The sequence below is a fragment of the Camelus dromedarius genome, chromosome 5 (genome assembly GCF_036321535.1).
Source record: "Camelus dromedarius isolate mCamDro1 chromosome 5, mCamDro1.pat, whole genome shotgun sequence".
Taxonomy (NCBI): domain Eukaryota; kingdom Metazoa; phylum Chordata; class Mammalia; order Artiodactyla; family Camelidae; genus Camelus; species Camelus dromedarius.
In genome coordinates, this window is record NC_087440.1 from 90,565,170 (window position 1) to 90,579,071 (window position 13,902).

Below are 13,902 nucleotides of genomic sequence, written 5' to 3' on the forward strand. Positions count from 1 at the left end.
TCTAGAATCTTGTTCTAGAGTTTTTATGAACCATGTATTATTTTTATCCTTATCAATGAATTCATAATTTAATCAGTACAAACATACAAAGGAGAATAGGCCAAATCTTGGACCAGTAATGATGACTAATGACATAGGAGTCATAGATGATGAAAAAATATGTGTCCGAAACTCGGAGGTCCAATGCGAAACAAAATTAGCCTACTCCTTTGTTGAAACTATTTCTATAAAGAAATGTCAGACGTATAGAAATATCATATTCTTGTACTGATTTCATAGCCTTAGATTTGTCATTATTAATAGAATCATGATAGAATCATTAGACAATATAAATGAAGACGTAAAAAGAATAAGGAGAAGCAGTGTCAAAGGTGTTACGAATAAAGGTGAAAACATTAATGCCTAGTAAGAAATGAACGGGTGAAGAGTCTGCCTCTGTGGCTGAGGACCATAAAGACACTAATAAGGAAATGTTTTTATTTTTCTGGTTCAATCTCAAGATTGAGTTTTTCCTTTTGTTAAGATTTAAAATATACATATCTAGGGAAAGCAATACATAACCTAAATACTGAGTTAATAAAATATGGAAAGCAAGGATCAATAGTGATTAGGTATCAATTTTTTTACCATCTGCTCTGTGCCGTTCTCCGAACAGATGCACTGGCGTTGATTTTAGCATCTTCAGTGGTCGTGAGGCCTGTGGTTGCCTGTATATAATAGGAAGACAGAGATTAATGTGAGTAATAGTGAAATTACTTTCTTGGTTTCAGCTTGTTTTTTTTTAAGTTATTCATGTAAAAGTGGAAAATATGTCTAAAGAGTGCAACTCTACCTCAGTGATAAATATGGGATATTGTTACCATTATATTGATTAATGTATATAAAAAAAACTGAAGATAATGAGAGATACAGTGTTGTGAGAATGATTCTATGTATAAATTCGGGACATAAGAAGTATTCCTGAGTTTTTGTGAATCATAACATTTAAAAATTATTATTGGTGGAGTAATTATTTAATCAGCAAACCTATAGAAATGAATGAGAAAAAGAAGGGCAGTATTGGATGAATGATGAGCAGTGAGGGTGTATGAGTCACATGTGGTGAAGATGCGTCTGGAACTCTGACGTCCACCATGAAAGAAATCTAGTTCGTTGTCTCTGTCTGAATCGACCCCTTAAACTGATGTCAGGAATGTACACGGAAAAATAATGTTATATGACTTGGAATGGACGGTAAGTTTATCATGCACATTTTGCCCAGCGTGTTTTGTCTTTGATGAAGGGCTGTTATAGCGCCTGTAAGGAATAGTCAGCTATTGCTGAGTTAGTTTCAAGTTTGACAATTTGATTTATTAAGAAAAATATATTAACCTATATTGATAAATACCAGAATGACTTTATAAATGGATGATATAATCTATGGATCAATGGATAGAACGTGTCCCTTTTTTTTTTTTATCATTGGCTCTCCTCTTTACTCCTCAGAATGGACACACACGAGCTTGTGTAAGGATTCTTTGAAGGTCAAAAGCTGTATGGTTGCATCTTTGTATTAAGAGTATGGAGAACAATGTGAGTAATAGTCAAAGTACTTGACTTGGTTTGAGAGGTTTTTTAAAAACAACTATTCACTGTATTATTAAAAAGTATTGAATATTATCAAAGAAGACCGACCATACTGATGTTTAATATTGGGCTGATATGAAGCATTACATTGATTAATTCATACCTGGAACACTGAGTTCAGTTAAATGAAAGAGATGATTGAAATGAATGATTCTACAGGCAGATGTTACAGGATCTTCAGAATCTCAGTTTTGTTTTTTGTAACTTACATGTATTTTCCTTATTAATGAATTAATAAACAAATATAGATGAGAATGAAGAGAAAGACAGCCAATTATAGTCTAATGATGACGACTGATGGCACTCAGTCATATATGCTGAATTCTGTGTGTCTAGGACTGAGTCTAACACAAGAGGACTCCAGTCCATCTGCCATATTATAAGTGACTATAGATAGATTTTGGAATTTCACAGTGATCTTTTTCTTGGTCTTTTTGCTCATGAATTTTAATAATATAAGACAATCAATGGCAGACTAAATTAGCAAGTGTGTAAATGAATAAAGATGAAGAGGGTGAAGCATTGTTCATTAATAAAATATATAGTCAGGAAAATGAGTGTTAATGTATACTGGAATACATAATAGAGGGACCAAACATATTATGTCTTGAACTAAGGATGATATTGACAGTGGTAGGTCATAGTCAGTTATTGTCCTGAGTCAGTTGCAAGTTTGATGTCTATTGTATCGGGAGAAAAAGAAAAATTACCATAAAGTAATAAACACTTAAATGACTATGTACGTGGAGGATGGAAATTGTGAATAAATGGAGAGAAGAGAATGTCTAAACTTTTTTTTATCATTATGCCTGGTGGTGCTCTTCAGAATGGATGCACTGAGCTGATCTTAGCTCCTGTCATGATCAAGGTTATGTTGCCTTTGTGTCAGGAAAGAGAATAAGGTGTGTAATGGTAGACAAAGATAATATCTTGATTTCAGTCCTTTGTTTAATAGTATTCGTGGCGTTATTAAAAAGTACTAAACATAATCAGAAATTATCCATGGCCCAATAATGGATATAATAGGAAACATCCTATTGATTAATCAACATTGAAGGCTCTTAGAGAAGAAAATACAGTGTATACGGGAAAAGATTCTATAGACAGACTTCAGGAATATTTAAGGATCTTGTTCTTGTGTTTTCCTAAATAATGTGACTTTTGTCAATATCTATGAATTAATGATTTAGTCAATATAAATGTAAAACAAATGAGGGTCTAATAATGGACCAGTAATCCTGACTGGTGGCATATGAATCACTGATGACGAGTACTGTGTGTGTGGGACTCTGAAGTTCAACCCAAGACCTAGTCTGCTCTCTCTGTTTGAAACGATCCTACAGACAAATGTCAGCAATGTACAAATATCATGTTCTTATTTTAGATTCATAGATTAAAAGATTTACTATTATTAGTGAATCAATGAGAGAACCATTAAATACAACTAAATAGATAAGGAAGAGGAGGGTGAAGCAATTTGCAGCATGAACATATGCAGTGAGGCAAAAAGTATTACTAATAAAAACTGAAAGCATTGATGTTCATTAAGAAATAAATGATTCAAGAATGTTACCGCTTTGGTTTAGAATCATATAGACATTAGTAAGAATCGGTTTTTTTCCTACTGGATAAGTTCCAGATTTGAGGTGATTCATTTTGTTAAGGGAAAAAAGTATATTTAGGAAAAATTAATACCTCCACGAGTAACTGAAATGCAGAAATCAAGGATCGATGGCTGATTTTTTAGCTTTTGGTTTCTTGTTCTCCTTTGTGCTCTTCAGAATGGTGCACTTGGGCTGATTCAGCATTCCTCCCTGCTCAGGAGCTCTCTGGTTGCGTCTATGTGTTAGGGGTGTGAAGACCAATGTGAGTAATAGTCCAAGTTCTTATCTTGATGGGTGGTTTGTTTAAGAGTATTTAAAATATTATTTAAAAGTGTAAAAAATAATCAAAGATGGCCAACTGTAGACTAGCAATCAATAGGAGATGTGATCCATTATATTATTGAATAGATGTAAAACTGAGGATAATTAATGGAAGAAATTTATTCTGAGAATTATCCTATGTGCAGAATAGGTACATAAAAACTCTTCTTGGGTTTTTGTGAATCATAATGATTAAAAATTATTATTAGTGAATTAGTGATTTGATCAATAAAAAATCGAAATGAGTGAAGAAAAAGAGAGGCATTATTGGATCAGTGACGACTGCTGGTGGCGTGTGAGTCGTGTACGATGAGTATGTGTCTACAACTCTGAGGTGCAGCAGGAAACAATACCATAAAGTAATAAATGTTACCTGAGTGAACAAAAGGTGGGCTGCAAATGACCAATGCGTAGGAGATCTCAAATTTTATTTTCTGTTGTTTTTTTTTTTTGCACTCCTCAGAATGGTCAGTCCTGCGCTCATGTTTGCACTCTGCCATGGCGTCAAGTTCAGTGGTGTCTTAGGAGCGTGGAGACAGTGTGAGCGATAGCTGGAGTTCTTGTCTTGGTTTGGGTGGTCTAAGGCTGGACAGTGCATTATTAAGAAGTGAGAAATGTAATCGAAGAAGGGTAACCACAGTCCAATAACAAACATGGGACTGTTGGAAAATGTTATGTTGAGGCCTACGTGTGTGAAACACTGAGGTCAAATCGAGAAACATCTAGTGTCTGGGAAAAGATTTTATAGATAGCCATTAGGGGTATCGAGGCTCTGGTTCTAGGTTTTTTCTGATTCATGTATATTTCCGTATTAGTAAGTAGTAAAATGATAAATAAATCAGTGGGCAAAGTATAGATGAAGAAAAAGATTCACGTGCTTGGACTTTTGATGATGACTGGTGGAGTCAAGGATGATGAATAGTATGTGTGTGGAGTTGGGAAAGATCCTCTAGACAGTTGTTACGAACATTCAGTTATCCTGTTTTTGTGCTTTTGTGGAACGAGGATAATGATCATATTATTCTAAGCAAATTAATGCATGAAAGTTTAAGAAATAGGAATAAGTGAGTAAGAGATGGCCGTGCCTGGAGAAGCTATAGCTTATGCAATGGAACAGGTGTCAGAACGGATCATTTCTGTGGAGCTGGGATTCATGTTTTCCTTATCTCTCAGAATGCAGCACGTGTAGGCAGATGTCTGAACTGTCAGCATTCACATTCTGGGCTGTCTTTGGTGTACAGGTTGTTTTTGTTTTATGACCAAATAGGAAAAATGTTTATAAAATTAAATAAAAGATTAAGCACTATTTAAATTAAAGAAGGCCAGTGATAAAAATTCGTCATGCACCGAGAGCTGTTGTGTTCACTAAATTCCATTACCGAGTTCCTTAGTCTGTTATCGCATTGGTAATGAGCAGCCGACTGCGCATGTGTTACTATTATTCCGTGCTGTTGCATTGAGTGTGTGCAATTTTATCATTACAGTGAATAAATGAATAAGTTAATAGCAATCAGTAGCTCAAAGGGACAAAACATGGGCCAGTAATGAGTGTGTCTTGAAATAATTATGATTTAACCAGTTCCTCTCAGATGATGTCCCTCTTAAGACAAAAGTTGTGGCTCCTGCAAGTTTGGGAGAACATAGATACACACAGTAGCATTTCTCTTCTGGGTTTCTGAGGCTTTAAACATTTTTCCATTTTTTTTAAAGAAATGAATAATGTTCCCAATTAATTTATGAATTAATTAATAAATAAAGTAGAGTTAAGCATTGTTTGTTGGTATGAAATTGCCTTGGAACAAGCATTTAGATGACTCTAATTCTGCACAAGTTAGGCTTAAAGATGTAGGCGAGTGTATGTCTGGGGGGAGCATTGAGACGGATGTGCCTCAAAGACAGCTCTGGTTCTTGATTCAGGTGGAGGATTCAGAGGTGTCCATTGTTCTACGTAAAACTGATCATTGAATTAATTAGATAAAGAGGGGTGTTTTTGCGAGTCGTAGCAAGTGGCATGGTCCCAAGTTTAAGATTAATCAAAACCTGCTCCCCCTGCACCTGTTGGAGTATTAAAGCAGAGTTGAAATCTAGGATGTTTCATTCTTTTTACCACTTGCCTTCTACTCCCCAGACTGACTCCTCATTGCTGAAGGTGGTGGCTGGGGAGTCTCCGGGCAAGAAGCCTGCAGGCTTACGTCAGTGGTGCACACAGTTCTCTTCCCTAGGTGGGTAGTTCACTCATGGGTGTCCACTGTATTACAAAAAATGGATAAATGGCTACATCTGTACACAATATTTTAAAAGACCGAGGATTAGAATGCACTCCCCACCGAGGATTAGGGATGACCAGTCAGGGTAAAATCACATGTTTTTTAATATCATACCAGAACAGTGAGGTTCATTAATAAGTAAACAAACCAGAGATGTTACCTCTTTGGGGTCATTTAGACACAGAATAGTCATAGTCAGTGTTCTTACTCTAGACCACCGGTGAGTTCTAATTTGTTTGTTTTATTAAGAGAAACGGAAGTAAATAATTACATGAGTTAATTAGTTAACTAAATAGCAAGCAAATCAAGGGGGAAAACATGAATCCATGAAGAGAATTTTGTACAGTTCCCCTTTTTCCCCAAAAGATAACTCTCTCATATTTTATTTACAATTTTTGAACTTATAAAAGAATGCATATTCATTTCCCCCTCCATTTAAAAATTTTTATTTATTTATGTTTTTGCTCTCTGCTTTTTACTTCACAGAACGGACGTGAGCGTAATCGTTCTGTGACGATCGAGACCTGTGTGGCTCAATGTGAGTAACGGGCAAGTTCTGCCCTGGCTGGGTGGTCTGTTTAGGTTTCTCATGTGTGATTAGGAGGTATGGACTGTATTTGATGGCTGTTCGTCTCACTACTTGTAACCCTAGGTAGTGGGATTTTAGTCCATCACACAGCAAGCAGATCTGTTTTCACTCAGAGCACCATGCGGACAGCTTGCCTGTCTGATAGTGACTTCTGATTTTTGCAGGTCGAACAATTGAAAAATAAAAAAGTATGGGGTATAATCAAAGCAGGCCACATAAGGACCAATGATGAGATTGTGTCATAAATTGAGGTTCAAGGTGAATCTGATTCAGCACAACACACACCCTTTGAAAAAAAGAAGTTCTAACCTCTTAGTTCTGTGGGTCAGGGACTCATAGCCTCTTGTCTGCAAGACTCACAGTTCTTCCTATGTTGGATAGTTCATTTAAGGGTGCTTATTATATTATTTAAATGAATAAAATTCATTCTTATCTCTGGTTCCATTTTAGTAATGGAGCCAGAGATAAGAATGCGACATAAAAAAAGAATCTGGCATGAATCATTGTTTATAATTAACTTTTGTCATGGTTACCTCATGTTCACTAAATTAAAACCCAAATCCTGGCCTTTTCATTTGCCAGCATCTCTGCATCCCACAGGATGGATGCATGGTAGTTACTGAAATTGTTCTCCAGTCGTGAAGATCTTGGCCTTATCTCTGTGGGGAAGGAATGTATCATGCCACGTGAGTAATAATGTTCTTGGTTCGGGTGGTTCGCTCATGGGCTTCCATTATATCGTTATAAAAATAATAAATGTAATTAAAAATTTAAATGCCGTGCATTGACCTATGATAAGCATGTGTTATGAACCAAGTTGATGAGTAATGCAGTTTAGCACACACGAGGTACAAGAAGAAAAAGACACCTAACTTTCTCTATTCATTTCCAAACTTAAATGTCCCATTTTATGTTTTTCCCATTGATTATTTACACTTCTCTCTCTTAAATAAGTTCTAAGCTGTTACTCATTTAGGGAGTCAGTATTCCAGCTGTTGAGTAGGATGGTGGGTTCATGGTTGTTAATTGCAACATCTAAAAAGTGTTCAAATTAAATGCAGAAGGGCCACACCTGGACCAATGATGTAAATGGAATGCATCTGAATAAAAATTATGATCAATCATTTTTTGAACCACTGAGGTCCATGGCAAAAGGAGAATTAGTGCATGACTTTTTGGGGAATGATCTCAGGAAAGTTTGAGGATTGACAGGGTTCATAGATATTGATTTTACGTTATTAGTGAATAAACAAACAAACAAACAAACAAACATTCAAAAGAAAAGAGAGGACCAGACACGGACCGGTTTTGAGGATGTGTTCTAGAATGAGGAATTACTTCAATTCTGAAATACCTCGGTCCTTTAAGAAAACATGTACATAAAATTGTTCCCACTTTGTATAAGCAGTAGCTAGAGAGAGGTATTTAATAGTCAATGTCTGCTCTTAGCTGAAGTGAGTTACTAGATGCTTGATTCATGAAGAAAAAAAAAATAGGATTAACTAAATGTTTAACTAAATGAATGAGTGCAAAATATGAACCAGTGATGAATGTATTTCATTCTTTTTTACATCTGTTTTGTACCCTGGAATGGCTGTACCTTGGTTGGTTCAATCATTAATGATGAAGATCTTGACTGTTAACTATATGGTCGAGGAGAGTACAGATCAGGGTAAGTTTTTATTCTTGGTTTGGTCCTTTTGTTTATGGATGATGACTATATTATTTAAAAAGAACAGATGGCTAAATGCAATAATAAATTAAAGAAGATTATGCAAGGACCAATGGTAAGAATTTGATAGGGATTGTGGTAAATTCATTTTGCAAAACTGAGAAAAGATAGATTTCCATTAAAAAAAATGAAACAAGAATTTAGTCAGGTTACCTATTTTTACCATTCTGTTTAAGAAGTATATAGAGAGGCTTAATAATTAAAGTTTTTCCTCTTGTTTGGAAGTTGATTCTTTGCTGTCAACTTTCTTTTTGAAAATGAGTACCTGACTAAATTAATAACTAAGGAAAAATCAATATATAAAGAGGATTAAAATGACCAAGAGAATTCCAGAGATAAAATTTTATGAAATGAGAATTGTGATCAACCCAATTTTGCCTGAGATCCATTTAACCAAAAAAGATTTAATCTGTTAACCTCTGTGTATAATGAAGACAGACATAGATGTGAGAATATTCATCATTTTTGTTCTCTTATTTTGGTGGGTTCATGGGTGTTAATTATTATTATAAGTATTATAGTTTAATAAACCAATCTGTGGGAAATTAAATCAGAAGAGATCAAATCATGGACCAGTGATGAAAATGTGTTTTGAAACAATGATTATGATTATTACAATTCTGTACCACTGACATTTATGAAATAAAAAAAATATTTGTTTTAATAGTATGGAGTATGGATCAGTACTCTGCATGTTGTGCTGAGATAATTTGGGTATTTTTGCTTGCTGCTTACCTGGGTTCTTTCTTTCCCCTGTTGCAGGCACAGATACTAATGACCTGATCTATTTGGAGGGGATGGCAGGAAGCCCCGATAGCCCATATTTAAAACTTTTCTGGCATTTTGTTTCCGAGAGAGTGCTTAATTGATAACTGGTATCAAGGTATTAATTTCAGCTCAACAAGTATTGATCCCAAGCCATGCCAGGCTCTGTGTTGGGCATGGCGTTCCTATCTAAATCTCATCTTGTCCCAGCCATCAAGAAGCTCTTTGGGATTAGGAAGAGACCTACTTATAAATGTAATAATTCAATAGACTAGGGCAAGTAGAAGTGCTTTCAGAAGCACAAGAAGCAGGCCCTCGGCTCAGTCTTAAACACCAGATGCTTTATAAAAGAGCTGATGCCTGAGCCAACGACCCCTCCCTAGGCCATGAGGTCCAGGAGGTTAGGAGTAATACTCCTCTTGCACTGCTCTGCCCACTGTGGCCAGCGCATGGAGCGCATGGAGCGCATGTGACACATGTTTGTCAAATGAGTCATTGAATAATGGATGAATGAAATAAAGACTGAAAGAATGAAGCAGTGAGTTAGTGAAGGAATCAGTCTTTCAGTAAATAAAGAAATGCAAAAAAATGAGAAAGTGTGAAGGAGTGTGCAAATGAGCGAACAAACTGATAATGTGTCGAGTAACTAAATACGTAAGTGCAGGAATGTATGGCGGACGAATGAGTGGATGAGTCCATGTGTAAGTGGAAATGTCAAGGGGTGGATGGTGAGTGGCGAGTAAGTTGCCGAGTGAATGATTGAAAGACTCGGCGGTCAACGTGCCGGTGAGTGCAAGATGAGTGCGCAGCTGGATGAGGGAGTTCATGAGTAGACTCCTGAATGAGTTAATGAGTGAATGGCTTCATGGGAGTTAATTAGTAATGAGGGAAGGAATGAGCCAGGGTGTCAGCGTGTGAATCCATCGGTGAGGGTCAATGAGGGACCAAATGAATTAATTGATCAACCAGTCAGAAAATGAGTGAGTGCATAAATAAGTCAATGAAAAGAGGACAAAGTTGAATAATTTAACTAATGAGTAAATAAATAAGTCAATGCATGAGAGAAATTAATGAGGGGATGAATAGGCAAATGGCTGGAGGAATGAATACATTAGAGTTGTCGAATAAAAGAATAATTATTGAGTGAGTAGATGAGTTGGTGAATGGGCATGCCATCCAAGAGTAAATTAAGCGCTTTGTGAATGAATGAGTGAACAAGTGAATGAGTCAATAAATGTGTGAGGTCAGTGCTCCACGTGGGAGGTAATGAGTGGGTGAGGTCACACTGGCTTCCTTCCCCGACCACACCACCACAGTGAGTTAGCCACACCCCAGCGCCACAGCCCGTTATAAACTCCTCACAGAGCACCCACCCTACTCTGTCCTGGACACTTGTTTACATGTCATCATTAAACTGATCTGCCCTGAGAGCCAGGAACTGGGTCAAATTCTTCTCTGTATCCCAGCCTGAGCCTAGGAGGCACCCAGTAATTTATTGCTGAATGAATGAACCAATAGCTAAAAATACATGTGCTTTTGTGGAGCCAGGATAGCCCTTCTCAGAATGGTCCGGGGGCTGTTCTGCGGGGAGTTGTGTCAGATGGCCTGCGGCATCCTCCCATACAAGTCTGGGTTCTCCCCTAAGTCCAGCTTCCTGTGTCCAGTGCCAGACAGTGAGACAGAATACTGGCAGTTCTGACTGCCCTGGACACTGGCCCACCCTTGGGCAATGTTGGCTTGGAATGGTGGAATGGAAGCCCTGGGTCTTCCCGAAAGCTACCCTTGCCTCTGCCAAGACAAGAGATCGAAAATAACCCAGGCTTGTTTTTATGCCTCCAGTGAGTGGGCCCACGCATTGCCTTTCCAAGCAAACCAAGTTCCTCCCGATTCTAACTGTGGGACTTTGGGTTAGACTGGACACACCTCTGGGCCTCCAGCCTCAGCGTCACCTCTTAGAGGAGGGTAACTGGTACCTGCCTGGCTGAATCGGTGTGAGGATGCACCTTGTCTGATGAGACCTTATAATTATAAGGCCCTTCCATGACCTAATGCCTGCCGCGTACGTAGTGTGGTGCCTGGAAGGGAGTAGATGCCTCAAACATGACCTGGTGGAGCTGAAACGAATGGTTTCAACTTCATTTATTTAAAGGCTCCCAAATGGATACCCAAATCCCCCCATTCCAGAAGAATGGAGAGTTCAACTGAGTTCCGGAAGAATGCCAGTTTGGATGGGACAGGCCAGCCCAGCCCACGCACCTCTAAGGCAGCATAACATACCCTTCTTCCGGGGACAGACAGCCAGAAACGTGAGTTGGCAACACTTCTGCACCATTCGGGGCATTTGCCAAGACCCATCGTCCCTCCTTGCCTCCCTCCCTCTGTCCTTCCTCTCTGCCATCTCTCCCTCCCTTCAGCAATTATTTGACCAGCGTCTGCTGTTCGCCTGACATGACCGCCCCCCTCCCTCTCCTGTCCTGGCCGGCTCCTGACCTTGGATTCCGTCTCCCACACCGGGTCTTGCATCTTTCTGTTGAAATTGGTGACAGTACTTGGTCATCTAGCTTGGAAGATAGTCATCGCTTTCACAAGGACTTGGTGTCAGCTCAAACCATCAGTCTTTCTGCTTTGTACTGAATCAGGTAGAACTCCCCCCTTCTGAACTGTGGATGGCTGAGGCTCTGATCTTTGTTAGCCTCCTGGCTTGACTCTCTCACATCTGGGCGAACTCCAGTCTCTCCTGAGAGGGGTTTGGGCCGCGCTGGGAGCAAGTGGGCCTCTAAATGCTGAGGACAGGCAGCAGGCTCAGCATGGATGGCTTTTGGCTGGAATCCAAGATTTGATTGGCAAGTGTGTGTAGACAGAGGAACCAAGGTCTCACATTTCCCCAGAACCCTGGGCAAATGAGGTGTCCTAACCTTGTAGCATCCAACGGTTGACTTTCATCTGGTGCTTGCCGCAGGTTACTAAGCTTTGTGCCAAGCCTAGTACAGATGTGGCCTGCCTGTCACCCTCCCGTAATCCCCTGCCCTCTCCTTTGTCTTCCACATCCCTTTGTCCAAATTTGACCTTTCTTATGTGTCCATCCTTCGTTCAGACCACTGACAGAATCCATACCACATCATTAATTACTAGCTACCAATTTCTCCCAAAGGGGTACGAACTTCTTGAGTGTGGGGTCTTTTATTTTTGTGTCATGATAGCCCTCCAGAAGGTCTAGGCATCGGGAGAGACTGGGTAAATTAATCATTCATTCTTTCATTTATTAAAAAAAAAAATCAAGCCCCTTCTATGATGCCAGAGGCTGGGTGATAAATAGCAAGAAATAAGATGCGTCCCATCTCTGCCCCGGTGGAGCTTCAAGTCTGGGGTGGGAGCTAGATTTCAAACAAAGACGCGTGGCAAAATTGCTTAACTACACAGGTGCCCGGGAACTTGCTAACCTGCCAATGGGGCTGCTCTTGACCCTCATAAGAAACCCCCCCTGCTTCTCTCCCATGTTTTGGCGGCTGAGGGGCGGGGGATACTGAACGAAGAACAAGGCCATAGCCTTGGTGGGGGCTGGTCGATGGCTTTGGCTCCCTGGGGTCAGTCAGGTCAGTGGGTTCTTTGGACATCCTTGGAGAAAACAGAGACAAATGGACGTGGGAGCTAGTGCAGCTGCCGCCTGGCCATTTCTTGGGCAGGTGGGACCAGCCAGCCGCCCACTGCATTCACTCGAGCATCATGCTTGTTAAGGAAGACTCTGTGGAGGGTCAGGGTTTGACGTCCCCCGTCTGCTTTAAAGTATTTCTCCTCGCTGTGCTGCCAGATGGCAGTCGTGGGTGGGAGGGCGGATGCACGACCTTGTCTCTCCCTCCACCACACTTCCTCCTGGGTTTGTCAAGGTGGCTTCCCGAGAGACCGTCTGTCGCTAACGTCGCTCTTGTGGTCCGCAGGAGCCCAGCACCTGTGCGTGCGTGCCTTCGGTCACCATCCCCGACGCCTCCCTCCCTCCCTCCGCCTCTGCTGCCAGGCCTGCCCTTCAGCACCCCTCCAGGGAGCCCAGGAGCCTACCTTCTCGTCTCCATCACTACCAGGTTGGTCCATGCTTCCTGGGCTGCCATGAGCCTCCAAACGGGTCTTCTTGCCCCTCTTCCAATTTGCTCACCTCTAGAATGCATGAGGAAGTGTCCCTGGCCCCCTGGAGCTTGCTCGTGAGTCCTCAAAGTCCCAGGGTGAAGTCAAGCTCCTTGGCTTCTCGTTCAAGGACCTTCGTGACTTGGCCTCCAGCCACACCTCCCATCACCTGCTCCGTGGCCTCGTGCGCCGCCCAGCAGACCCCCCACCCCGAGTCTGCGTGCGCCTGTGTCTCTGGGCATTTGCACCAGCTCACCCTCTGACCATCTTCTCATGGTGCTCAGTCACTGGGGAGTTTGTCCTGCCCCCCCAGGTGGCACGAGTCACCTCACACTCAGAACTGTGACATGGCCTTGAGCTCGACCTCTGTTCACAAACCTGCCCTGTTGCTTGGCCATGACCTGTTCAGGCTTCTGCCTTCCCAACCAGACCTGGAGCTTCCTGGCTGGGGGTGCTCCATCTAGGGTGCCTCAGACCCCCTCACTGTCCGGTATAAACCCTGTGTGCAGTGGCTGATTCCTCAGAATGCTGGTTGAATGAAAAATTGGATGAATGCACAAAAGAGTGATTGTCAGGCCATACCGGGGGACAGATTACATCCCTGGCAGGGAACTGGGGTCCTTGGCGCTGAGGACTGGCACCTCCTCGTTACTGAGGCTGGTCCACCCACTCCAGCCAACTCCGCGTTGCCTTCCGCCTGCGACTCATTAAGAGATGTGTAACCTTAATCCTTGAAATTGCCCAGGATGGAGCATGTTTTTCCTCAATGGCATGTTCCTTTCTTAAATAAATCTCACTCCCCCAGAAGTTTGACAGGATGTGGGCAATCAGACCAGGGCTTGAAACGGAACGGTTTGCAAAAGGTCTGTTTCAAAATTTGAA

The 13,902-nt window shown here is 40.9% G+C and overlaps 1 protein-coding gene, 6 non-coding genes and 1 pseudogene across 7 annotated transcripts in view; all 8 read left to right on the top strand.

The window, feature by feature from the left end:
• LOC116153619 (uncharacterized) overlaps positions 1-13,902 on the top strand; it is a 136,246-nt gene that overhangs the window by 100,818 nt on the left and 21,526 nt on the right. The window contains exons 51-58 of the mRNA XM_064486257.1: positions 656-736; positions 1,486-1,572; positions 3,408-3,492; positions 5,680-5,773; positions 6,305-6,356; positions 6,990-7,093; positions 11,089-11,210; positions 12,840-12,980. Coding sequence (XP_064342327.1) covers positions 7,087-7,093; positions 11,089-11,210; positions 12,840-12,980 — 270 coding nt within the window. The 5' untranslated portion in view covers positions 656-736; positions 1,486-1,572; positions 3,408-3,492; ... (1 more) ...; positions 6,305-6,356; positions 6,990-7,086. The remainder of the gene's footprint in view (positions 1-655; positions 737-1,485; positions 1,573-3,407; positions 3,493-5,679; positions 5,774-6,304; positions 6,357-6,989; positions 7,094-11,088; positions 11,211-12,839; positions 12,981-13,902) is intronic.
• LOC116153708 (small nucleolar RNA SNORD113/SNORD114 family) lies at positions 109-184 on the top strand (annotated as a pseudogene).
• LOC116153690 (small nucleolar RNA SNORD113/SNORD114 family) lies at positions 1,061-1,132 on the top strand. The gene has a single exon (XR_004137584.1). It is a non-coding gene; the product is annotated as a small nucleolar RNA SNORD113/SNORD114 family (small nucleolar RNA).
• LOC116153731 (small nucleolar RNA SNORD113/SNORD114 family) lies at positions 1,904-1,974 on the top strand. Its single transcript, XR_004137614.1, has one exon. It is a non-coding gene; the product is annotated as a small nucleolar RNA SNORD113/SNORD114 family (small nucleolar RNA).
• On the top strand, positions 2,852-2,926 carry LOC116153714 (small nucleolar RNA SNORD113/SNORD114 family). The gene has a single exon (XR_004137598.1). It is a non-coding gene; the product is annotated as a small nucleolar RNA SNORD113/SNORD114 family (small nucleolar RNA).
• Positions 3,820-3,891, top strand: LOC116153700 (small nucleolar RNA SNORD113/SNORD114 family). Its single transcript, XR_004137590.1, has one exon. It is a non-coding gene; the product is annotated as a small nucleolar RNA SNORD113/SNORD114 family (small nucleolar RNA).
• LOC116153751 (small nucleolar RNA SNORA79) lies at positions 6,437-6,582 on the top strand. Its single transcript, XR_004137633.1, has one exon. It is a non-coding gene; the product is annotated as a small nucleolar RNA SNORA79 (small nucleolar RNA).
• LOC116153730 (small nucleolar RNA SNORD113/SNORD114 family) lies at positions 7,481-7,554 on the top strand. Its single transcript, XR_004137613.1, has one exon. It is a non-coding gene; the product is annotated as a small nucleolar RNA SNORD113/SNORD114 family (small nucleolar RNA).